This window comes from Choristoneura fumiferana, chromosome 14, assembly GCF_025370935.1.
Source record: "Choristoneura fumiferana chromosome 14, NRCan_CFum_1, whole genome shotgun sequence".
Taxonomy (NCBI): domain Eukaryota; kingdom Metazoa; phylum Arthropoda; class Insecta; order Lepidoptera; family Tortricidae; genus Choristoneura; species Choristoneura fumiferana.
The window spans coordinates 8,674,618-8,701,327 of record NC_133485.1 but is presented as its reverse complement, the minus strand read 5'-3'; the positions used below and the strand labels follow the sequence as shown (position 1 = coordinate 8,701,327).

The 26,710-nt window shown below is 35.7% G+C and overlaps 1 protein-coding gene across 15 annotated transcripts in view; it reads right to left on the bottom strand.

The window, feature by feature from the left end:
• The window catches only part of Ih (hyperpolarization activated cyclic nucleotide gated potassium channel Ih), a 263,913-nt gene that overhangs the window by 8,964 nt on the left and 228,239 nt on the right, over window positions 1-26,710 (bottom strand). For 12 of the 15 annotated variants that reach the window (XM_074097582.1, XM_074097588.1, XM_074097586.1 and 9 more), the window contains 3 exons: window positions 2,296-2,459; window positions 2,040-2,182; window positions 454-591 (listed from right to left, as the gene is read on the bottom strand). In XM_074097582.1, the coding sequence (XP_073953683.1) occupies window positions 454-591; window positions 2,040-2,182; window positions 2,296-2,459 (445 nt within the window). The remainder of the gene's footprint in view (window positions 1-453; window positions 592-2,039; window positions 2,183-2,295; window positions 2,460-26,710) is intronic. The other 3 variants (XM_074097585.1, XM_074097587.1, XM_074097591.1) reach the window with 1 other exon arrangement.

Below are 26,710 nucleotides of genomic sequence, written 5' to 3'. Positions count from 1 at the left end.
AGGTAGCCGACGGTCGAAGGCTCGCGGGCTCGGGCGCGGGCGTAGGAGGAGACAGATCAGACGTCACGAGTGAGAGCGTGCTCAGGCAGAAAGAAGCTTGCAGAGAAGCAGAAGAGAAGTGCAGAGCGGGACGTGGGGCTTACATACAGTGGGGAGGGGGACGATGGTATAATACAGGATTACAACACTCCGTATACATGGGACCACTACTGGCTAGAATTTTAAACATATTACTGATTAACACATTAGGTATATTATAATTTTTCATTAAATCAAAATCAATAATTATCATACGCTTTTAAGTCTGATATTTTTAATCCTGAATTAGGTTTGCGTTTGGTAAGTTATGTCGTGTTAGTAAATGTGAGCGTAATGTGTTAGAGCAGTGTTAGTAAATATTGGTAGGCGACCCGTATAAGTAAGTAGATGGGGTCAGAAGGGGTGATGGCTTACATATACTTCCTCCCACTGCGAGACATAGCGGACCAGCCGCGACAGCCGCAGCAGCCGCACCAGCGACAACAGCTTCGCTAACCGGAGTATCCTTAGGGCACGACCCGCGTGAAGAATTTGAAAGCTCTCACTAAAGTCCTGTCAACACAATCAAATCAATTCAAATAACAGTAACAAATATAGGTGTTCTTAAGACACTTAAGTACACCTGACAACTAGGTGGCAATGTTCTTTATACATTTTAAAGTGTACAAGACATGCATTGCTGATATTGAAAGAGAAGTATCAGCCAAATAAAAGTGCTGAAGCGTAACAACAAACATGTCATGTTATGATTTGTTATTTTACATTCAGATTTTCAATGGGCATTTTTTGTAGAGTGGAGGGTAAATTTGATTCACACAATAAGATATTTGTCAGTTAGTATCCACAAACCATTATGGGTGAGACAAGTCAGTGCTACCAGGTTCCGATAAGTTGGGTAAACCATCCTTAAACATTTTAGTAACATTTCTGACAGACGAATAGTACAATACTTCGTATTAGTCAGCAACATTTTTACCACTTGGAACCAAGTGTGAATGACTGGCAGCGAAGATAAAGATGGTAGGTACTACGTAGTTACTTAAATCATTAATTTAAGGATTATAATATTTAAACTCATTTTGTTGTCAAACTCAATTATATTGAGCCTACACTTTAAGTACCAGTTCACGTGTACTTAATAAATGAGTTGTAGGATGTTATCAATTCTTTATTTTTGTTTAACAATTCGGTCGTGTTGTTGTTAAATAAAACAGCCATTTCATAGTTAACAAGGACAACATAACAAGAAAGCTACAACTTAGTAGTAAGAGATAAATCGATATTCTAATCCAGAAACACATAAATCATGCGGTGTACGAATCAAAAGGCATTAAGGTATAAAATAAAAAAATATTTTACCTAATAGTTACTGGTAATTAAGAGAAAATGGCGTGCATGATACCATTAATAACAGGATTGAATTATGCGGAACTATATTTGAATAAACGATAGAAACGATAGCATATAGGTACAGTAGAATTCTTAAAAGTGCATAGTTAGAAAATATAATATAATTATCAGCCAGTGCACTGTCGAAATTGCTCATTTAAATATAAGATATATAATCCACAACCAATAGAAAAGGATATTGTGTATCCCATACGTTCCAAGGAATATCGAGATGATTCAAAACACCTAGGAGGACGAAGAGTAAGTTTCATACAGGAAATCATATGGGTTACCAATGATGCGTGCAGACAATATAAAAGTGTCGAAGATAATTTAAAATATGAAGGAACATGGAATCGACAATGAATCTAATATGATTCAATCAAACCTTTACAAGTTCTCCTAAACCTTAAAACGAGATATAAATTGAAACACGTTGTCGCCTCGGACGTTCTCGTGGCAGTTGGGCAAGATCACAATGAGAAACGAATAACGAAAGTAACAAAAAGAAAAATACTAATGGAACAAATGCTGAAACAGAATATCAAAACAACATAAAAGACAGTTTAAAACTACAGTAATAAGAACAACACGGCCAAATTGCAACGTACGTTTACCTGATTGAAGATCAAGAATATATAATCTAGTGGTATACTAGAGATGAGGTCAAGGAAGAACCATGTCCTCAAATAGTGCTTCGCTATTAACTTGGGATCTAATATCACTTGTTCTGCATTATCTTGCTGCATTATTCCTGAAATGAAAAGAAACAGACTCGTATTACTAATTCAATGAATTCCCAACACTGAATGACTGTGCAAGTAGCTATTCAATAGAAGAAGCAGTAATTTGTGATAGTAAGCTTACCTGTCCTAAAATTAACAACGATATCTATAAGGAAAATTGTGTCGGAGAGACAGTTGAAGGCTATCCAGCGTGTGCTGAGGTCATCGTTGAAGAAGGAGATGGCGACTGGCAGGATGATCAGGTTGGCGACCAGCAATAGCAGCATGCACAGATCCCAGTAGAATCTGAGGGCAAAAGGAAAATAACACATTTAGAAATATTGCTTACACAGAATGCAAAGACAAATGAAAACCATGACCTTCAATTCGTTGACTATATTTACTTTGATTTAAATAGATGTTATTCAAAAACAGTCCTATTAACAAACTTACCTACATAAAATAAAAAACTTACATAAAATAAAAATATAACCTAAAACTAAAACAAATTACATAAAGAGTACCTCTTAGGCAAGGTCCCGAAGCTACTAATCTACTAATCTTTTCAAAATTTCTTTAAAAAGTTAAAAGCCCTAGGACCCCACGGACATGTCATTCTATGTCATTGGATTGGGCTTCAAAAAAATCTAATCGCGTGATTGTTATAGGTATTTTTTTACGGTTAAGGCCAGTAGGAACTGACAACGATGTTTATTAATTGATCAGAGTTCCATAATAAATAAAGATTAAAAAAATACTTCAATTAGATTTAGAAGGTTATATCTGAATTTTATTTATCTGGATGGAGTAAATTTCAATTTACGAAGGCGTTAAAATTTATGGCGTCCTTGCGCATGACGTGACCGAAGCCAAAACATACAAAGTCTGCATGAACCAACGTAGAGTTTAAGTTATTTCTCATAACATAAGACGTTTCACAGTTTGCCAATAAACTTTCGGTGGTGATGGGACGAGTTTCAAGGCTACAAGTGACATAGTTTAGTAGCAAGTTTTGAGACAGAGTTTTCGAGCAGTCTACATACTTATTACTTAGGTTAAAGAGGTCGCCCGTTGTTGAGGATATGCAATATTGACGCAGTTTGAAGTAGACAATGGAATATTGCGATACTATTGGCTCTTCCCAAATAATTGAGTAGAAATTATACCTACAGTGGTTTGCAATCATTATCAATGACGGCCTAATAGGCAGCCATTTTTGTATAGATAAGCGTAGTACACTAACGTCTGGCTGAGATTCGAAATACAATACCCCTGGCACTGTACCGGAGGTAAACATAATTGTTGTGGAATGAGACGGCGGTATCGCATGTCGGTACAATGCCTTGTATTCTACAAAGACACAATGAACACAAAAATGATCTCATCGGTCATTTGGTTTGATTACACGATTTGTGATCTGAGTCAGAGTGCATTACTGCACCTCGCATGCTTTTGTTACAAAATTTTAAAGAAATTAACAATTTATTTCCACGCACGATTTTCGTTTTAAATGTTCGCTGGAATTCTAATATCTACACAATTGTAAGAAGAGCTGAACTGACAATTATTCATTACTCTGCCTTCTCCGCAATGAGGCAGCAAGTAAAAGCGAAGGGAAGCATAGCTCCGATTTGCAACAATAAGCCAGAAAAATCTGCACAATATGTCGCCGTCAGCGGCGTAATAGCTTTGTAACCTTTTCTACTTCGAAATTTCGCAAATATTTAGGTAAAACGCATCCGAACTCTTACAAGTAGGTATTAGTGGTATGTTGTTGTACACCGTACCAGGCCATAGACTACCCTAGAACCTTGTCACACCTTGTAGCATTTGCGTCATTCGTTGTTATACTTAGACGAACAATAGTAATTTATATAATATAGTAATGAATATTGAAACCCGAGCAAGCGAAGGATTCTAGGAATGAACCAGGAGCGAAGCGAGTGGTTCAAAAGAAGAATCCTGAGCGTAGTCGAGGGTTTCAAAGGCACGAGATGTGTGTTATGTTATGTTTGTTCGGGTGGAATTCATATTTCAACTTGAATTTGAAGTGGATATCATCAACCGATTGAGCTGAAATTTTGCATGCATGTATAAATCCAATGACAATGCAATATTATTATGACGTAGAGCTGATCTGATGATGAAGTTAGATGTTGGTCATAAGAACTCTGTAATAAAACGACACGACCGCATCGATTTTGATCTCATTTGATTCGTCTTGACGACTACCTACTTTGGTAACCAGGGGCAAAAAGAACCGCCAGCAAAAACCTTGTACTTATTAGAATTTTTTACAAAAAAATATTACGGAACTACTTGTTTTTAAAACATTGTACGGAGCTGCGGAACCCTTCATGTACGAGTCGCTCGCACTCGCACTTGACCGTTTTTTTTACATTTCATTATGCAAGGAGGTAATCCTACTTAAAGTTAAAATAATTATTACTAGAATTCGTAATATTGACAGTGTGAACTTTTTTCTCTCCGGTAGGTTCGTTCTGAATTTGACCATTATAATCCAAGTAGACCACAAAATAATAACAAGAATGAAAACACTAACGCAGGGTTTCTGAAACTTATGGCTCCACGTACCCCTGTTAAAGTTTCTAGACGATAGCGAACCCCCCCAAATAAAGTAATAAAATTGACTGTTGGAGAAACTAAAAATAAAAAAGACTCCAAAACCAATCTTAATCATCTTGCTAGTCTTGCAGCCTGGTGGTTTTTGGAGTCACGTAAACCTTGTCGCGAACCCCCTACCGTCGAATAGCGAACCCCTAGGGGTTCGCGTACCCCACTTTGAGTAACCCTGCACTAACGCATTTATATTAATTAATGAAATAATTTATGACAAACCACGTTTCAGAACGTGTCATTGTGCTTTTTTTCGGGTGCGGAAATGTCTTTTCATCATTTGATATCCTATTTTCTTCTTGTTGGTTTTGTATTTTTTGTAATTAAGACGCATTTGGAATAATTTCAGAAAACTGAAATTAGCTTTATTATTAACATTCAGTAACAAGAATATTAAGTAATGTATGACGAACTTTCTTTGTGAACACGTTAATATGCAACGCTTACTTCCTCAACCTCGTATCTACCCGAATTGTATACAACAGATCAACACTCTATCGTACTTACCATAAAGATGATTCTAAAGCAATATTGTGGCCAGATACGAGGTTGTGAAAGTAAGTGGTCGATATGTATTTTCAAGGGGGCACCCGCAGGGCTACTACGAAACTCGAAGTTCAGATCGTACCGTCCAAAATTCCGTCCAAAATTGCTTTAGAATAATCTGTATGTTAAGTACAATTCGGGTAGATACGAGGTTGAGGAAGTAAACGTTGAATATTGACGTGTTCACAAAGAAAGTTCGTCATATATTGTTGAAGTAATATATAAATCTGTTAATTAATCTGTTATTTTATTCTTATTACTAAACATTTATTTAGTAATAATAAGCTCATTTCAGTTTCCTGAAATTATTCCAAATGCGTCTATAATTACAAAAAAAAATCAGAACAAACAAGAAGAAAATAGATATTAAATGATGAATGAAAAGAGATTCGGAAATGCACCCCAAAAAAAACCACAATGACACGTTCTAAAATGTGGTTTGTCATTAATTATTTCATTAATATAAACGCGGTAGTGTTTTCATTCTTGTTATTATTGTTGTTTTTTATTACTACATACCAAAAAAAAATAGATAGCATTTATTTACATTTTGTTCTATTACATAAGTTTTTTAGTCTCTATTCACAAAAAATAACAACAAATATCTCGGCTTTCAATATAAGCACTCGTGCCAAACAGTTACTTTCCAGCCTTGCATAACAAATAACTATTAAATAATTTGTTATTTTAAATGCTGAGACGGAGCAATTTCACAATTAATAAAGATAGGAACAGAAAGATCGCATTTTCAAAACAATTTACGGTTGCACGTCCATTCCCAGTGCGTCTAGACTAGATCTAGCTATCTAGTCTAGATAAAACTTAAATTCTAAAAGTATCTTCCACAGCGTACACTATTAGCATTTGACCATTTCAAATTAAAGTTATTTATGCGCCTTGCGGGACTCATTCGTAGGATTGGATAGCGTAGGCAGAACGTACATTGACTATTTTTACGGAATTGCCGTAAAATAAAACTAAAAAGGCTTACCTACCAGTTGGCTCTTAAAATTTATAAAAGTGTAATATCGAGGTCAGATAATATAGCCGATTTAGTGAATTGCAATTGAAATTTTAAATACTAAGTAATGGCAATAGTATTAAAAATTATGGCATGCTAAAATTTTTACGGATTAAAAAAGTAGGTAGTTGAATACTAATTTAACATGAGAATAGATAACATTTTTTCTATGTCTTTCACGCTACTAGATCAAGTTATTAGATATGATAACATTGCATACACCGCACTTAGTCCTTAATGTAAGGTTAACCTGTATCTAACAATTTATTACACACTAGTTTTTTCCCGCGGCTTCGCTCGCGTTAAATTTGGAGTAACATACATTTACTTTCTGCGATCCTTTTTTCGTGTTTTGATTAATTTTTCGGAGGATTATATGGAAATACATATACAGACAGATTTTCTTTTAGACAGTGCAAATTAGGTAATACAAAAATCGACCTACATACGTAATTAATTATGATTCTTACCAACTTTGAAACCCTGCTTCGCTGATTCAGGGTTGGAATTTTAGAAAACGTTAAAGTACATACTACGCGTTTCTTTTGCCCGCGACTTCATACACGATAGAGGATTATATCCCGAGAAATTGTAAAGTTCCCGCGAGACATGAATTACTGTTATGATCTATTTTAATATTCTTAATTGTTGATTAGAGACACATTGTAGCTTTCTATTATTGAAATAATTTTGAAAATCTGCCTCAAAATTGAAACTTATTTTTATTCTGTGGAAAGTTTGCAAGGGATAGTGTATTTTCTATTGATAAAATAATTATTTAAATCAGCTCAATAGTTTCAGAGATGACCCCCAACAAACAAAGAAACAAAAAAAGTTGAGATATTCTATTTCTCTAATCTTTCCCTAGGGCACCTTTGCATTACTTTAGGTCCATCTATGCCAAATTTCACACCGTAGCATGCTGAACGGTTGTGTTGCTCTGAAGATGAGCTCTGGTTGAGTTCGAAACGCGTCAGTGTAAAGTGGTGGTGGTGATAGATGGATTTGTGTGATTTGTATGTTCTTACAGTGTGGAGGTGGAGGAATAAAGATCGCGGGTGGGCAAAGTAATTGTGTCAGCTCGTTGAACGTACATGTAAAATTTCTTATCTATGCTATCAGCCCTCTGAGGAGTTCCGTCATCAGCAGACAACCCTGGCTGCAGCATCAGGCGGTGTATATCATATAAACGCATTGTCATTGAAATTTAACAATCATGTAAAGTCTTTTGCGTGTGCCATCAACTTTTGAGGAGTTCCCTTCTACGGAGACGATCCTCGCCAGGATGAGCAGGAAACAGCAGGAGCAGGATGAGGCTGCTAAATAATTGTTACCAGATTTACATCAGTTTGCCAAATCTCCAGTCCCCAGTTTTATTGGTTTAGCTTATGCGTTTTCTGATTCAGTTGTTAAGTATATAAAATTCTCTTTATTCGTTTTATCCCGTGGGATATTCGGAAAATCTTTGAAACAGTTTTAACCTACATGCATGCCAAATTTGAAGTTTCTAATATTTATAATTACGGAGTAAGGGCCACTTTGAAGCGAGAGATAAAGATAACTGTTACCTCTATAAAGTTTAGGTAAATTTATGACTTTTCCAATTTGCTAGGTACATACCGGGCACTTATATCTACATTTTATTCAATAGATAGTTTGAAATTAACACTTTTATTCTAAACTCCAAAATTATCACAAATCTGCTCTCTTGTTATGTAGGTAAGGAGAAGGTCAAATTAATAAAGCAGACGTAAGAATGTTGTGGAAATGGTGAATAAACCAACAAGTCATGTAGACCTCATAAATAAACACGTAGAAACTTTTCAAAATGTAGAATCATCTCATACATGAGATGATGACGGTCGGTATACCTATTTTCATAGCTTTAAGATGAAATCTATTGGTGTACAATACAATGAACAATAGACAAAAGCTAAGTAAGTATATGGTTAGGTCTTAAGCAGAGTTACAAGAGCTAGCGATACAACAAGTACCTAATGAATGATGATGTTGTAAGTTAATTAGTTATTTCTCTATCAAATGCTATTTCCCATTTGGTATAAATAAAAACAAGAAGCAATTACGGTTAAGGCTGAAACTCGTTTAAATTTATAACGACTCTGACTGACTGCCAAAACTCCCGGTTAAACGAGAAAGCGCGCGAAACTGTGCGGCCATGACATATGTATAAGATGGCGTTCAAATGTTTCGGCCTCTAGCGTTTCTGCCGCTTTATTGGTAGCTTTAATGCAATTTTTATTTTCTCTTGTCTGACGGGCGGAACGCAGTTTTTGTTTGGTCCCTCACGTAGGTACCTATTTGTAACTGAAGGTATAAGTAGATACACGCATTTCGGACCAATCTGTTGTTATATATGTCATGCCTTATACAAAATCATTTTTGTTAAAGAAATTCCAACATTTTTTTGCTGATTTTAAGCTCTTTGTTGGCCGTACTTGCATTGTCGTAATAAAGATCAAATTTCTTGTTTCAAACGATGTTTTGCGTTCAACCTCTAGTGTTGTATAAAAATCCTAGGTGGGACGAGATAAGAAATAGTAGATTGATAAAAAAAGTGTTAAAGTAACCCATTTCTATTCGAAAAATCGAACGAAGCGAGAGCGCCCAATAGTTCGAGGGGAAATGGCAATTTCCACCCGGCTAGACACATGACTTTTAATTTCCGAACAGGAGAGATGAAAAAGTTATATAAAAGCTTGTAAAACAATGACGTTATTGTTACAGTTTTCGGTCTCTTTATACCATCTAGTCTTCTGTAACTATAACTAACTGTAACTACTGAATACTGCATTCAATTTTTATGACCGACTGTGTAAGTGTGTGTACACAAGTAGTTAATACTTAATCGGAATACCACAGCCGACAGTAGTGGTTGTAAAACCCGGGGGCCGTTTGGCGACGCAGTAAAGTCCGTGAAGTATCGACTATGTTACTGCTACGCCGAATGGCGATAGTCTATCTTAGCAATTTTGCTAAAAACGTGTGTGTATTAAGTACTAATTTGATAAAATTAATTGAAAATCAGTACGAACAATTACCAGCTAAGGATGCAACTACCGCACAATTATGCCGTGACTATCAAATCACAACAAACTGAAACTGGCATTGCTCTAATTAACCTTAATTCGAAACACTACCTACTATTGCACTGAATTCAATTGTTCTATCAGATACGATAGGACTATTATTAGTGGATTTTTAATAGTAGGCACTTTAATTTTTGCTTGCACCATTAAATAAACTTTTTTTTCTTTATATTGATATTACTCTTTTTATCTTCATATATAAAGTAGTAGTAAAGTAGTAGTTTCCGAGAGGAAGCCTGTGCCCTGCAGTGGGACGTATCGTATATAGGCTGGGATGATGATGATGATGATGAATATATAAAAATTTCGTGATTATAACCGCACTCCTCCGAAACGGCTCGACCAATTTTTATGATTTTTTTGCATATTTGGTAGGTATGAGTACAGGTCGTAAAGTATTTTTCACCCTCCTATCTCAACACCACATTTTTTAATCGCGATTTTGATACATTTATTTTTATGAACAAAATCCAAATCGTTCATTGATATATGATTCATTAGGTATACATAATAGCTTGTATAGTTTAATTACTTCGTAGTCTTCTAATAAATTACTGTAACAAGTAATATTAAATATTGTTTCGTAAGCTCCAAAAGACCGAGTTCTCTCATTTATAAAATTAAGTTAGAGGTTTGTTTTAAACTCGCTAAACACTTTAATTATGATGAATTTCTTTTCGGACCTTTCCGCTCTTGTTTGTATTATATAGAATACCGTTGGTAGGTAGTGAAATTAAAACTGGGAAAAAAATAAGCTACATTCATTTCATTATCCTTCATTTAGCTTTTTTATTCATTGTCTTTCATTAGCTTTACCTAAACTTCCACTAGAAGATACCTAGTGCTATAAACAACTGATTCAACCATTTAACATTATACTACTTTAAATATAAATAAATCTTCATGTGTATTTGGGTATTATTATTATAAAACTAACAAAATAATCTACATTAATGACGATACAACATCATAGGTATTTAAGCACACAAATGAAGAGTTTCATGGCCCTCAAAATATCACAAATACCTACGCAAATTTTAGCTTAATATTATATAACTATACATAATGAAAAGAGATTAGAAATATAGTCAAAATAGAGTAGAAACTGCTGTAAGGTCGCGGGTGAGCAAGGAAATTGTTTTAGTTCATTGATATGGACCTCCGCAAAGTAACGCCTGATACAATAAATTATGTAAATTGCTGTGCCAACATTTGTTCAAATTCAAAATAAATTTATTTGTAAGAATAGAATACAGAAAAAAAAACACATTATCGCTGCTGTCCTTGTATTCAGCTCGCAAGCAATTGTTCACCCAAACCGGGTCCGATCTATGAGGCCACAAACAGGACAGACAGATTCTCCAAGATTTTAACTTCCATAAAACATTTAAAGTTTTTTTAAAATCATCAGACAAGCACTAATTTTGTTTGTGATTATCTTATCTTATTTAAGATTTCTTGTGATTACTAAAGGGCTGAAGGCCATTGCAAATACGATATAGTTGTGTGTGTGTGTGTGTGTGTGTGTGTGTGTGTGTGTGTGTGTGTTCGTGTGTGTGTGTGTGTTGATGTAGTATGCGTTCAAATGAGCAAGTTTCGCATTTTGCATTTTGTGGAATGAACGATCAAGTCACGCACATGTATGACTTGATTGTAATTTCGCTTGTGTTTGTAAATTTAACGATTCATTACGTGATGAACCATTTCAGCTAACGACATCCGGAATGGATACTCTTCCAGGCACTCGCGTGTTTTAAAAATTCCCTCAGCCCTAATGCGAGTAATCAGCTTTAACGATCAAAGCTGCGATACGTTGAGCTTCCTTCGTCTTCACCTTTGGGATTTCGTCTTAAGTAAAGACTTTAGAAGCTCTTCACTGATGGTATGTAAGAAAGGACCCTTTATGACTTTATGTTTGATTTGATTCATATCCATTTTCGCCAACTACATCATCTTAAATGTTATTATAACGGATAACTCACGTCTTAAACCGAGTTTAGCTCGACATGTTTCGGGCTATTTCGTAGCCCTTCCTCTCAGGAGCACGCGAACCGGCGGCTGCCGCAACACGCACACTACGCGCCACCGATCTATCGATCTATGTGATGTATCCGTGCAAAATTACTGCTTTCTAGCACTGATAGTCCCTGAGCAAAGCCGCGGACGGACAGACAGACAGAACAGACATGGCGAAACTATAAGGGTTCCATTTTTGCCATTTTGGCTCCGGAACCCTAAAAGAGAAAAGGTGCACTTTTTTTGAAAACGCCGTATTACAAGTTTGACTCTAAAGTCTGTCTGTCTGCTATGGGACATCTTTCTTTCAAATCGGTCCATCCGCGATTTCGATGCGGTTTTTTGTGTAAAAGCGGGTTTCCTTGCGGTGTTTCTTAGTTATGTTTCGATTATATTAGTCAGCGTCCGTGTATCACTCAACTATGTTTTTAAAGCAATCCAATGAGGGTTTTCACAGAGGCGAAATATCGCTAGATGGCGTTAGTATTCTGAGGTTCATTTGACGTTTGACGTTTGCTTGCGATTGGCTCATTTAGTTATTTAACCAATCACGAGCAAACGTCAAACGTCAAATGTTAAACGGACCTCACGATACTAACGCCATCTAGCGATTTTTTGCCTCAGTGAAAACCCTCATTGAAAAAATACCTTCTATAAAGCCGTCATTTAAAACTTTCAAAAGATCAAAAAACAAAATATATCCATATACACGACCGAAATTCTCATAAATAGTCTAGATTCAGCCTTAGACAAATTTTTATTGTGCATTTGCCGTTTTGGCAACCACCGGGAGCTTATGAACTTAAAGCCAGTTCCCCGTCTGATTAATTCAAGCTGACGCTGCGGTAAACTCGTGAATGTCAGTTAAAATTAACATTTGCATGGAGGGCAGGGCCCATTTTAAATTGTCTTCGGGATGCCTGCGCTTGGTAGGTACTTGGTAGAGAAAACAATACGATTAGTATTTACCTCCGATCAACGATATTTACATAGTTTAATTTAGGGTGAAAGTTTTGTCTCATATTAACTACTTAAATTAGATTCTAAAGTGAGTTTTTCGGAATTCAGGTGTGAAATTATATTTAATTTAGCTTATGAAATGTGAAATTATATGTATGTGCGAAATTATATTTGAAAATTTATCTTTACGGCGAAGAAAAACATCGTGAGGAAATCACGAAATTCAATGGTGGTGTGAAGTTTCCAGTCCATCCAGATGAGAGGGCTTGGGCCGTAGTTCCCACGCTGGTCTCAGAGCGGACTGGAAACTTCACACCACCATTGAATTTCGTGGTTTTCTCACGATGTCTTTCTTCGCCGTAAAGATAAATTTTCAAATATAATTTCGCACATACATAATGTATTGTTTACAATAGGCGGCTGTTCCTCGACTATAGGTATTCCTTTCCTACATTTATTTACACCTTTTTGTGTCCAGCTTAAGCAAACTTGCTTTGTTGTGGTCCTTTTGTTGCTACTGTATTCGTGGCGCTGTACGGGGCACATTATGCGCTGCAGTAACTAAGTCGGCATTGTGCTGTAATAATAAGCACAATTTGTAGAACAAAGCTCTGTGTAATGTTGCAATTCGCATAAAGGGTGATGCATTATGCTCTTACGTCTTAACTCCGCTGTACAAACGAGTTATTCTAACTCCATTGGTGATTTAGTGACAAAATTCGTGGATTTAAAAATAAAGTGTGATGCTAGAAAAGGCTCTTTAGGTAGTTGTCACAACGGTGAAACAAAAATATTACCACAGCAAATGTTAAAAAGAAATAAACCGACACACGACAAAATATTTAGCAAACTGCTACGGCAGGTAATAAGCAAATATATTTTTGCAACAATAGCTAGAGTATATACGGTTTTACGAGACAGTAAAAAAGTTCCCAGCAGTTTCATTTGTTACAGTCGTAGGAAACATAATAATTTTTCAGAATAAAAATCAACTACCGAATTTCATAGCTCAATACTGCGCGACTTGCCGTTTTTACTCGGATTCATGGAGTACGAGTACCTACTGGAGAACTGGAGAATATACCTACACAATTATGGTTGAAAATTCAATAAAGCGCATTTATATTCCTATCAAACTTTCATACTTCTCTTTGCACACCTATTGTTATGTCCCTTCAATTTGAGCCGGCAAATGCCAAGGTTGTTCCTGACCTTTAAAACAGCCCTACGTAAAATTGCTGTTGGAATATGTAAATTTCGATTACTTATCTTTTGCTAACTATAAATAACGAATTTCCATTCGTCATTAAAGTAGGCAAATCATAAGAATTATTTTGTCATTTTATGAACGAGTCTAGTTTGACAAAATAAAGAACACGAGTTTTAGGGAAAGAAATACAGCATTTGATACCCCTCGGGGAAACAATCGTAAATCGGTTTCATAGTTGCTAATGGTTTCTAAACCGTTACACGTTAGTGTACAAGAGGAAACGAGAGATGCATTTTCTGAAATATCCTCACCGAGAGAGGTAAGAATTTACATTGTATTCCATAATTATAGGTACCCTTACGCCCCTTGAAATTTGGGGGGGGGGGGGGTGGTTGTGCGACAAGCTAGTCGACGCAGTACCACTACCATGAGTTTACTTACAGTGACTGTACTCGATAGCGATGGCGTAAATTTTTTGTATGGAGAATTGTACAGCGCCTCTACCAATAATTTACGCCGTCGCTATTGAGTACGGTCACTGTAAACAGTACTGGTACTGGTATCGTAAGATCCGTTAAACAGCTTTGACAATACGGTATTCGTCAAATCTTGAATTTGCCATATCTTAATATTATTATGAAAATATAGATATACAGACAGTGTTTAGCGAAGAGAAAACTTAAATCGGTTGAAAATTGGATTTATAGTGTTTTTTTTTAAAACTATATACCTGTAAAAAAAATTATACGCTTTTCTCTGTGCAGCAAGTATGGCGGTACTGGCGTGTGACGTCACATGCCAGTATGGTTTTCTCTGTCTAATCTTAAACCTTTATAACTTTGTTATTTGTAAAGGTAGCTTAAAAATTGTTTCTCTATTCGATAACAGGCATTGTGTGGTTTTCATTTATAAAACATATACAAAATAGTCAAATACCGTATTGTATCACATTTGTGATTGGTTAAACTAAATGGCCAATTGCAAGCAAGACTGTACGTAGTAAACGTCAAAGGGACCTCTCGATACTAACACCATCTTTCGATATTTTGTCTGTCAAGAAACCCCACGATTGTCAGTAGACACGGATTAGATAACAAGGGAATTGTTGCGAGTGAAAATTGTAATACATACTTTAATGTCATATTATTATTAATGTTGATTATTTAAATGAAAATAGACCACATACAAAACATAGTTTTTCTAGGCATTGTCTAACGCAGTGTTTTTCAATTTTTTTCATGTCGGGACCCCCTTTGGATTGAAAAATATTTAGCGACCCCCTGCTTACCGCCACTTACAGTTAGTTGTATTGTCTTACGTGGATGATAATACAAACATTGGATAATCATATAAAATAACGGTGAGAGTGTTTTAAAGATACTGCGACCCCCTTAAGGGGAATATGCGACCCCCCTAAGGGGGATCTGCGACCCCCGGTTGAAAAACAAACACTGGTCTAACGTATTGCAGACAAAATAGGTAATATTTTCTGTTGTTGCGTAGTAATAGTAAGTAGTATGTAGTATGAGTAGTAATAAGTAGTATGATAAATCACTAACAAGGTACTAATTGTTCATACTTATTAGATTTTCCACTTTGGAAGATATATTATAAGGTCCAGTTGAGATATTTCGTATACCTTCTCGGCTTTGATTTTTTTTTTTTGACCAATAGATAGATCTGTACACAATCCTATAAATACAATACTGATTGTTAAATAAAGAAAAGAAAGAAAGAAAATACATTTATTCACAACATAAGACACAACAATATTAAGTACCTACAAATAGACAACACGAAAGATAGCATGTGTCACAGCGGTAGTGAATCGGACATTGGCTCAGCATAATGCATAAATGGATAAATTAAACTATGTGTTCAAAGTGATATTTTTATATCAATCTGATGAATAATCTGATAAAGTTACTAATAATCACGCATTCGGTTGACCCATGGTTGATCTCTTGTACTTAGAGGCATCAGCGTTGGAGATTACTATGTAGTTGGGATTAAGTTTGCATAACGGGGCAATGTTCGTGGACACAAGGGACTAAACCTGGATGCACTAAAGCTAAACGTTAACACGAACCTCTAAGACAATGTATTATATCACTTTGACGTCATTGGGATTGACGAGGCTTAGTTAGTTAAATATTAACTGCTTGATATATTTAAGAGCGTTTATTCCTGCTGAGCTGGCAACGTTGCATTTTTGTTAGTTTTGCTCGATTATTCCATAAAAATTGAATGAAAATTAATAATGCTGTCTGATAGAACACATTTTAATATATAAGTTAATGTGTCTACTCCAATAACTATTCGTTATAGACTTTTATTTTCTTTAAAAACCGGTCATAAACATTAATTAGTTTTTAAGGAATATAAAAGTCGATCACGAATAATTATTGGAGTAGACACTTTAACTTATATATTAAGAAGTGTTCTATCAGAAAACATTTTTAACTTTCATTCAATTTTTATGGAATAATCGAGAAAAACTAACAAAAATGCAACGTTGCCAGCTCAGCAGGTATAAACGATCTTAAATAGAAGATAGGAATTCGAAAGGAAAAATTCGTATAGGGGAAATCTCGCACACATGACTATGATTATTTGGAAGTACAGCCTTGGCCAAAAGTATTAGCTAGCACCTTATAAAAAATATAAATCCACAAAATATGTGCATCCAAATTGTATATAACATTTAGAAATTATTAGTAAATACACATAATTAAGTAGTTTTATACACAATAAATGGCATGCGCTGATTTGCAATAAAATAAAACCTGTACTGTTTTTGTTTCGTGCAAGAAAAAAATGTATATTATCCTATTAACCTGTCCTCTCCCAGAGGCACAAATTTGTGCCCAAATTCCTTTGATCCTGTTATCCTGGGAGATGACAGATTAATATGCCCAATAAAAGAGAACTTACGCGTACGAATATAGGTGGTCAATACTTGTGGCCAAGGCTGTATGTATATACACAATAACTCAAGTTCTTTTATCGATAAAAATAAGAGTTTAAAACTTTTTATGGGTGACACTTTTTCCCGGCCCGGATAATACCGACATGGAAATGCCGACTCTGTTTTTTGTGTACACGTCCATCCATACGAACTGACATGTTATTACAAGTTTTGTTTTATTGCGAACCCGCATGCTATAATTGTGTATAAAACTACGTTGTGTACAAAATGTTATATACAATATGGATGCCCATATTTTGTTGATTTATATTATTAATAGGGTGCTAAGACTTTCGTCAAGGCTGTATGTATGTAGGGAATAATCATAAAACTTCAAGGCGACTGAGCTAAGTAATTAATTTGGTAGAGATTTGATTAATTAAAAAGATAGTGTCTGAGCTTTCAGTTAAGTAAATTAATTCAATAAAGTTGCATCTGGTATGTTGTAGTTGGAAACTAATTCACGTTTTTGATGATTTTGAACACGGAAAGGAAACAAAGTAATTTGGTGTGGTCGTAATAAGATTTTTATGCCTTTTTTATGGTTTGCACGGACGGCATCCTAGAATATTAATGGAATTTTGATTGAAAACTGAGTCGCTAAAGCCACATGACTGAATCTACAATTGGCTTTATTTTAGACCGCTGGCTTATTATTCAATGCTTCATTTGCTTTGTGTATTTGAGATCCAGGTCGGTCAATTTGGAAATAAGTACTAAATCCAGTTGCACTGCTTAATTATTAATTTAGTGCCTATTACGATTATTGCGTATCAAATTATGCAGTAAGAAATATTGAATTTAGTAATTTCCTGCGGCCCAAGTCAATTTTTTATTTTATGAACTTGAAACGTTGTCTCTTATATATCGGACACTGGATCGCAGGAGGCCCAGGTGGTGGTGGTGGTTATGAGGTCCTAACCACTACGATTTACTAAAATATTTAAGTGAGGGAAATGTAATGCTTTTTTAAAACATTTTAACTCTCATATTTCGAAATCACGGTGCAATTAAAAGTTTTATCCTCAGAATTTGAATTTCGACAAACTTCGACTCGACTGCGACCTTGTAGGTTTTATCACGTTTTCGAGGGTCCTTCCTCGGGAGAGTGCTGCCATGATCAAAAGACTGTCGTGGGCACTCGATGTCTTGGGAACATTTGTTCTGTTGTAATGCCATTTCTGCTGGGAATTTAATGAATTTTAGCTACAACTTTGAGATTGTTAAAAATTGTATGCGCAGCTGACGATTATTCTATTGAAACTATACGATTTCAGGTTTTGTTATGGTTTCCTGCAGTTTCTTCAAAGCTAAATAAAAACTATTTAACTATTATTCATTGTAGTGGAAACTTAACTTGGACAAACTATTTGCCATTCTCCCGGCGCATGCTAAACTAGTTTGCTCTTGCTTGTGTAAATTTTAGCTTGAATTTTCAATTCAGTCAGTGGCAGCCTTCCGTTTTCTACCGTTTACCTTTATGGCGCGGTATCTTGATCTGATAGCAAGATTATCTGAAGTTAATTTGCTTTCTGCGGATTGTTTCGAATCATTTCTGAAATATTTTTTAAGTTGATTTAAACTGAATCAGGTTATGACCTGGAACTTGCCGAATCGTGAAATATTGCTGAAATTTGAACGGCAGAGAAGGCAAAAAAAATTCCAACGTGTCGGCTTATTCGAGGGAACTTGAAGGAGAGGCCGAGTGGGCGAATCCACTCGAGCTCGGCTGGCGGGCCGCCGGTACCTGAACGTGTCTCAGCCCACTTTTTGTACCGCCTCAGGTCTAGCCTATTGTTCAGACATTTACGAACAACTGAAGTGCATTCGAAACATCGAATAATTTTCTTAAAAATAAAACTTTGCCTTTGAAAAGCTATCTGTGTTCGCGAACGTGCTTTCCGTTGGTTTCCTTCTGGAAACTTTCAGTAAGTAGCTGTAATTTAACAGGCCATATTTCATACACTTTTTCATGGCTGGCAACATGCACGCGGAATGTCAGCGTAATAAATTAATTTCAGCGGCACAATTTACAGTTTAAACCATAAAAATGAACAATTCAAATCTCAAATAGTTGTACAAATCGATCCTAATTGTAAGTGTAAATGCAGTAAATGACTGTCCTCTGACTTTGTTGTGATTTGTCACATAAACACATTAACGTTATAGTCGTGAGTTGTAGTTTAGAAGGAATTTGATAAAATTAAACGAGGTAACGATAACAGGGCGTATCATGAGGCGCTAAGAGTTGTAAAATGTTGTAAAGTAATGTGGACAAAACATCGAACATTAATTATCGCATTGAATACAATACTTTACCGGGGTATTCAAAAACTGGAAAATTTTAGCACACGAGTCCAATCACAACATGGTAAACTTAAAGTTCCGCATTACAAATTTAAAGAGATGTCAAATTGACACATTTTGTAATAATAGGCGTTTGAAGTTATCGAGTACCAAGCAGAAATGCAGTGGAAAATAATACACAATGAAAGTAAATAAGTACGTATTTACTGTTAAAATGCGTGTAAATAAATGATTTTGCCCGCGTTAAGGGCATTTTGTACGGCGATAAGCAAGAGTAATGGCCGAACAGGCTTCTCTGAGAAGCGTTTGAGAAATGGATTGAAAATGGAAGGGGATATAACTGACTGGTCGTGCTTACGTCATCGTTCCTTATCTTGCGATTGGTTATTTGAGGGACCATGTGCTATATTTCAGCATTTGTCGATTGATTTGAATTACGCGTTGGTAGACATCTTTGTCAGACATCGTTGTGATGACTTGAATTATTCTAATGTTTTAGGGTTCCGTAGTCAACTTGGAATCTTTATAGTTTCGACATGTCTGTCCGTCTGTCTGTCTGTCTGTCCGTGGCTAAGCTCAGAGACCGTTAGTACTAGAAAGCTGTAATTTGGCATAAATGAATATACATATCACTCACCGACAAGGTGGTAAAACGCAAAAAAAAAAAATTGTGTACGTCCCCCCATAGACGTAAAGTGGGGATGTTTTTTTTTCTCGACTAACCCTAGTGTGGGGTATCGTTGGATAGGTAGTTAGGTCTTTGTTTTGATAAATCATTGGGGGGTTGCCACGAAGATTTTTCGATTTAGTGATCTGTTTGCGAAATATTCAACTTTAAAGTGCAAATTTTCATTAAAATCGAGCGTCCCACGGCTAAGATTGCTTGAGAATTATTAGTAGTTTAAGAGTAAATAGCAGCTTAAAAAATTCTGTGATGAAAACTTTTTGCCGATTATTCTCACCGTTCATGATTATAAGGAAATTTTACTGCACGATTTGACTCGCCAATCGTCGTAAAAGGGATTGGTTAGTCCCATTTTTGTCACTTTTGAACTGGCTATAATCGGAGTTTATACATTCATCTTTCCCTATGAAGTAAAGGAATAATAAAGGAATATCCTAAGTAGCTTTCCATATGCCAAATGTCATACCAAATAAAATAAAAAACTTATGGTACTCGTAATTTAAGTCGCATAATACTGAGTGACTTTTTTAAGTACTTAATATAAAATGAATGATTTTATCTCAGTTAATGCTGGACAATGCAATACATATATTAACTAAATAGTGCTTATTAGTCTGATTACATTTAGAACATTAATACTTTGTCAAATTATAAACTACAAACTAAAAGTATGGACACACTATATTTAATAAAATTAATTGAAAAAAGTTGATGATTACACTGTTATTAGCAGAGCTAGGTACACTAATTTCGTATCGCGTAAAAATATTCTGTATTAACACCATCACCATACGAAAGTCATTCCTTAAAAGTTATTGACTGTCTCCTCACGTAAAATGGAGGTGTTACCAAATTTTATAACATCTGTCTCCTCAAAAATTCCAATCGAACGTTAGGCAATTCTACGAAATTGGAATTATTCAAAACACATATAACGTTGAAAATCTTACGTGTTCCGCAGTCGTTAGTCATATATCTACGTGTCTGTGAGCCCGTGATCGACTTAATTTGTATTCTGGATCCAGACTTAGAACTAGCGAGCACTGGGTGGCACCAAAGCACGTTGAAAAGTTTCTGTAATGTCGTTATTATTAAGTCATGTTTCTTAATTTCATACTCGCAGAGTTTTAGGGGAGCAGCAAACGATCTCAACCTCAGTACTTCTTCAAAGTATTACTTCTATAAAGTAAAAAGAAGGGAGCCGTAATAATTTGATTATCGCTGGATTGTCTAAATCTAAGAAGTGATTTCCGTGATAGACGATGTGATGGTGCCTATAGTGGACAAGCTTTGCTACATAGGTTGGGCTACTTATGGTAGCGACATTATGTGTCTCAAGTCCATGATCATTTAATTATTTATTTTATTTTTTAAAGGTTATATACGGCAACTGCGAGGTGTTGTATCCATAAAGGCTAACACACGATTCTCTCAATCTTCAGGTTGCCTCATAAAGATTATCACTCTACGCCTCTGACGGATAATACGAGTATGAGTGATAAGAACTGCATCCTAACTAATTAAATTCGGTTGATTTATCACTCTTCCGGATGATACGCTAATTCTACATCAAATTGTATCACGTGCAGTAAAAAATTGGAAATCATGCATATTTTTTATGAAGTGGTGGTTTATTGGATTTGATCGCACAACCGAACTCTTAATACATAGTCTATTCATTCACGCTAGTATGTTTTAATCCTCTTATAAGTTTATATCGGATGAACGGACACGAGTAATTGCGAACAGTAAATTCATGCAATCTAACAACGTCGATGTCGGTCGTAAATACCGAACCAATTCGAATCCTCCGTTGTTATGATTTCAATAATTCCAAATGAGAACTCGTATGTTTCAATTTATTTATTGTTTCGTGATAAATTCAGCTTTTGAATGTTATTTTTATACTTACCGATAGAAAGTCTTGGTTAGGAAGTGCGGTTATCAGATGGACGACGAAGTTTTAGTTGCAAAATTATTAAAATTTCTTCTTGAGCTCGTAAGATGCCGGTTACGGATACCCGCGAATTTGAGTTGGAATGAAATAAACAATTTGTTGTGAAAAGCTTTATGGTTAGTTTCTTGACTGCGTCTGTTTGTATTGTTATTTAAACCACAAATCCTTACCAAATTTCAAATCAATCGATCCTATATAGCTTAATTATTCTTCAAAAATTTTTTAAGACTACTTTCACTTCGTTAATACCTACAAGCTTATTTAATTATGTTTACAATGTTTTTATGAAATTACGCTATTGAACAGCATTTTATTGCTCGAATGCGCAAATGGAGAGTTACATTTACACAAAATGATTAAGTGTTACCTAAATATTTTACAGACTTTTCCGTAAATAGTTTATCCATATCTAGGTTTACTTTCTCGTAGTTTCAGTGTTGACTGTCTGGCGGTTCACCCTTGTCTTCGTAAATATAGCCCCTTTTTCCACCACAAGATCGATACAGAAAAAACTGACGGCTCCAAGTCACGGCAAAATGGCTACGATTTGTATATTGACGGATTCTATTGGCTAGATAAGGTCACCGTTTCATTTCATTAAAGAAATATATCATATACCTAATTTCTGTGCTAAAAATGCTGTTAAATAAAAAGTTTCTACAACTAAAGTTGAAAGTATTGTCTATATAGTATTTCAATAAAGCGTACCTACCTACATACTCATGTTGCGCATATGTATATTGGTTGAGAGGACAGGTAGAGGTGTAGTCAAATTATGAGTGGTATTAGTTTTATAATTGTTCACTTAATACCTACCCATGAAGTATGTACCTACATATAAGTATGGATTATCACGAAGTTATCACTGTTAATTAGTGTTGGACAAATGTTAGTTATAAAGGCAATTAAAGAATAATAAAATTATTGATTGTGTCACCTTAAAAACTAACGACCTGATCAATCATGATGATTTATTTAAATAAATAAATCGTAGGTAACTCGTTCATTCGTCAATCAACCGATCACATTATCAAGCAAGCGAAAATGGGTGAGAAGATGATTTTAACCAACACGATTGCTTATTTCTGCACGTCTCCGCTGCTCACTATGGAAGTCCAGCAGCGCTACTCCGAAACTCGAAACTCGAAGTTCGTGTCGTGCGGTCCCTCTCGCTCTCGTATTAAATAGTATAAGTGTCAGAGGGACCGCACGACACGAACTTCGAGTTTCGAGTTTCGTTGTAGCCCTGCAGGCCCTATACTATGAAGTGCAAAATTCGAACTTCGTATCTTGTCGTCCCGCTGACGTTAATAGGTACGGTACGATATGAAATTCGATTTTCGAATTCGTATATTCGTAGTTGTTCAACGTCTAGACTTTGTGCCACTTGAGAATCGCAACAGCATTTAGGTAGGTACTGCATATATATTGTGAACTGAAACGGTATTTAGAGTATACCTACGAGTATTTAGGAGTTCAATAACCCGTTTACGAAATATTGAAATCAATCCTCTAGCGTCAAATCAAGCAAATTAGTAACTTACAGGTATCGTCCCATAGGTACTCCTAAATCGAGTAATCGTGTTGTTTATATTATTATTTATTTTGAAACGGCCATTTTTGTAAAATATTTATTTATTTACACATTTGTTTAAATCGCTAACTTGGCCCTACCTCTGGAAAAACGCGTGTTTACAGATTATAATGGGGTTTTAGTGAAAATTTCACGCATAATAAGATCGGTCATTGGGCAATTCCATAGCTACATACATATGTCATTAAAGTGTTGATTCAGCGTTATAGTGTTGAATTTGTAAACTGGGGGTTCAAATCTAAGTCAGACGCGATTTAGTTTTTTTATATTTAAAGTTAATTAGTTTACGTTTTACTTTTAAAGCTCATTAATAAACCTTGGTTTCCCAGGTACTTATGTTCTAATTCGCGTCTGGTGATAGAAAACCTTTCTAGCGAGGCAGTTAAAACGTCAATAAAAGTTAGGCATTTCGCTTTGTTTACATAATTTTCATGGAATTTCAATGCTACCTATTTCGCTCTGAAATAAAATTAAATGAAACATTATTTCAGGAATGTCGTAGGTAAAGGTAAAAGGTAGGTAGAGTAAGTACGTTATTAAACGATGCCGATTTATTGCGTTGGAAAAACTACCTACGCCTATTTTTGAATAAGTAAAATACTTCTACTTACTAGTCAAAATAGTTAGGCATTATTTAATATTGAACGAACGTGGTTCATGAAGATGTTTGTTAATACATAATCATGCATTAATGTCTAAACCGATTTAGATGAAATTTGGTATGATGATAGTTTTTATCATAGAAAATCGTGTTTAACTTATGAAAACAATCAATAATCACAGCAACGTCCATGGTATTAAAGTTTTAGTACCTTATTATCCTCCTGATGTAGTGATGTACCAGGGTGGCTTTAATAATCAATTTCACTATGATTTCATTGACAAAAGTATGGGATGTCAACATGATATTGGTAGCGCAAAAGTCCCCCCTGATATTTATAAGTTTGTTCGACTATTTACTGTGATTCATCTTTTATTAGGCACATTCTTTCAATTTCGAGCGGCTATCAACTAAAATAGAAAGCAATTGAGGCCTCCATGTTTACCTTTGCCTAACACGTTATTCAGCAGCGGGAAACTGTTTAAATAGTTCGGTGAAAGAAAAACCGCTGGCTTTGTTCAAATGAACAACCTTTGTGCACTAAACTCGGCGGTGGAACTAAAACTGTTTAGTTTGTTCACAATTTAATTATGTGGAGTGAGACACTCCGTTGGTTATTCCATTTTGTTTTGTGTGCGCCACCAATGCAAAACATTGTAGCGTTTAAAGTATTCTAGACTTTGAGGACCGAAATGCAGACGCCAACTTTTTATGACTGTCTTTAATAACAGCTGAGCATTTCTGTTACTGTAGGCGCTGTTCTTCCAGCGTAATGAGGGCTATCGTTTTTTGTCTCACTAGATGGCGCACTGTTGCGTAAGGTTTTTAAGTATGGCTTTCAAAGTCTGTTATGATGGGCGTTGAAAACAAAGTTTAGATTAAAATCATATTTAATACACCTTAAAACCGTACCATAAAAATTTCGAGCATGTTACAGTGTTGCATAGTCCCCGTTTTGTTCGGAAAAAGGGAGGACAAAGGTTTCTGAAAGAAAAACTGTCTCAAAACACAGACATTCATTGCCCCGGAACGCATATTTGCCATAATTAATTTCAGATTTGCAATATTCACAAAATTATCTAATTATAAATAAACCCGCGTTGTTCATCCAAAAACTATGAGATTTGACATTTCGGAGACCTCACGCTACACTAGCGCCTCTAGTGGCGAATTCATTCGCGATAGCCCTCATAGATTTACATAGTTTGATTTGATAATGTAGTTACTCTATTACACATTACACCTACGACATTCCTGCAATAATGTTTAATTTCATTTTATTTCAAAGTCAAATAGCATTGGAATTCCATGAATGTTATGTGAACAAAGCGTAATGCCTAACGATTACTGACGTTTCAATTGCCATGCCAGAAAGATTTTCTATTACTATTACCAGACGCGAATTAGAACATGGGAAACTGAGCTATGCTAGGAGTTTTTTTTTAATAAGCTTTGAAAGTATTTACTACAGTTACGTGTAAGTATATCGAGATTCTTTAAAGTTTTCTACATTTTCAATGTTCAAAGAACAAACGGCTGCAGCGTCCACATTTTATTACTGTAAACTTAGCCGGCGGTTACTCGGTATCGTTCTTTTAAATTTAAAATTTATTTTATGAAAGAACAACTTTTTAAAATAAACTATATTAACCTACTTAGACAAGTTAAAAACCCCCGACATTGTCATTTATTTATTTGTTTAAAAGTTCATCACCATCATGCACCGATTTTTATCACACAACGTGATCAATTGTGGCGGTTCTTACACGCTCGCTCGCTTTCACGAAAAAACCGGCCAAGAGCGTGTCGGTCACGCCCGAAATAGGGTTCCGTAGCCATTACGAAAAAAAAAGAGTAATATTCCAAGTTTAGGTAGGTATATTTTGCCCAAGCCCTCTCATTCTGAGGGGAGGCCTGTGCCCTGCAGTGGGACGTATATAGGCTGGGATGATGATGATGATGATGAGGTATATTATATACCTTAGGCTGCTATTTACTCTTAAACTACTACTAATAATTGTCAAGAAAACTTAACCGTTATAGTTTTCCTTGTAAGTTTGATATACTTACTTATTTACCATCCTGCACAGGAAAATACCATAAAAATTTAATCTGCGGATTGCCCAGTGCGCTGGGCCCGTGCGGGAACTGAACTACGGCCCAAGTGTTCTCATTCTGAGAGGAGAACTGTGCCCAGTAGTGGGACGTGTATAGGCTGGGATGATGATGATAATTCCATAACAAATAAAATGTCTCACCTGCACGGTTGAGAACGATTACAATGAGTACCCTACATAAGAGGGCGGCAAAAATTTCTTCCGCCCCGGGCGGCTGATACCCACGCTACGCTATACATAAAGTTTCAGCTAATCACGGACAATTGAAAATGAACTTTGTACCTAAGTATGTATTTATGCGCCAGGATTGTCATTAATTTATTATGAACGCTCGTCTTCAAAGGCAGATTGCAGTGTCAATATTTAAGCGGTCGCCTAGTCTGCTCCGTAACTAGATACAGCTGACGCCCGCTTTGAGATAGATGCGATCTTTTACGTGCTATGTTTGCGAATGTGTATTGAAACTCTGTCTTTTAAAAGACAATGTAAGTACCTAATAAATAACCTAATCACTTTGAAAGGGTAACCTGTTGTTTCGTCGAGTTTTATTACGCAGATTTTCGTTTCGCAGACAACTATTGGCAGATTTTTCTTTTGACTGTTACGCCTATTATTCGTTTTGCCGAGTAGTCGATAGGAAGAATAGCGATAAGCAGATTTACGTTTAGTAGATTGTTTGTTTCGTAATTGTTTCAGTTAACCGAACAATTGTTCGTCGAAACACGATAAGCAGAGTTATTACATGGCATTCATATTGATAAGTAGATTTAATGTTCAGTCGATTTAACTGTTCGTCGAGATACGATAAGTAGATTTATCACATGGCGTTCA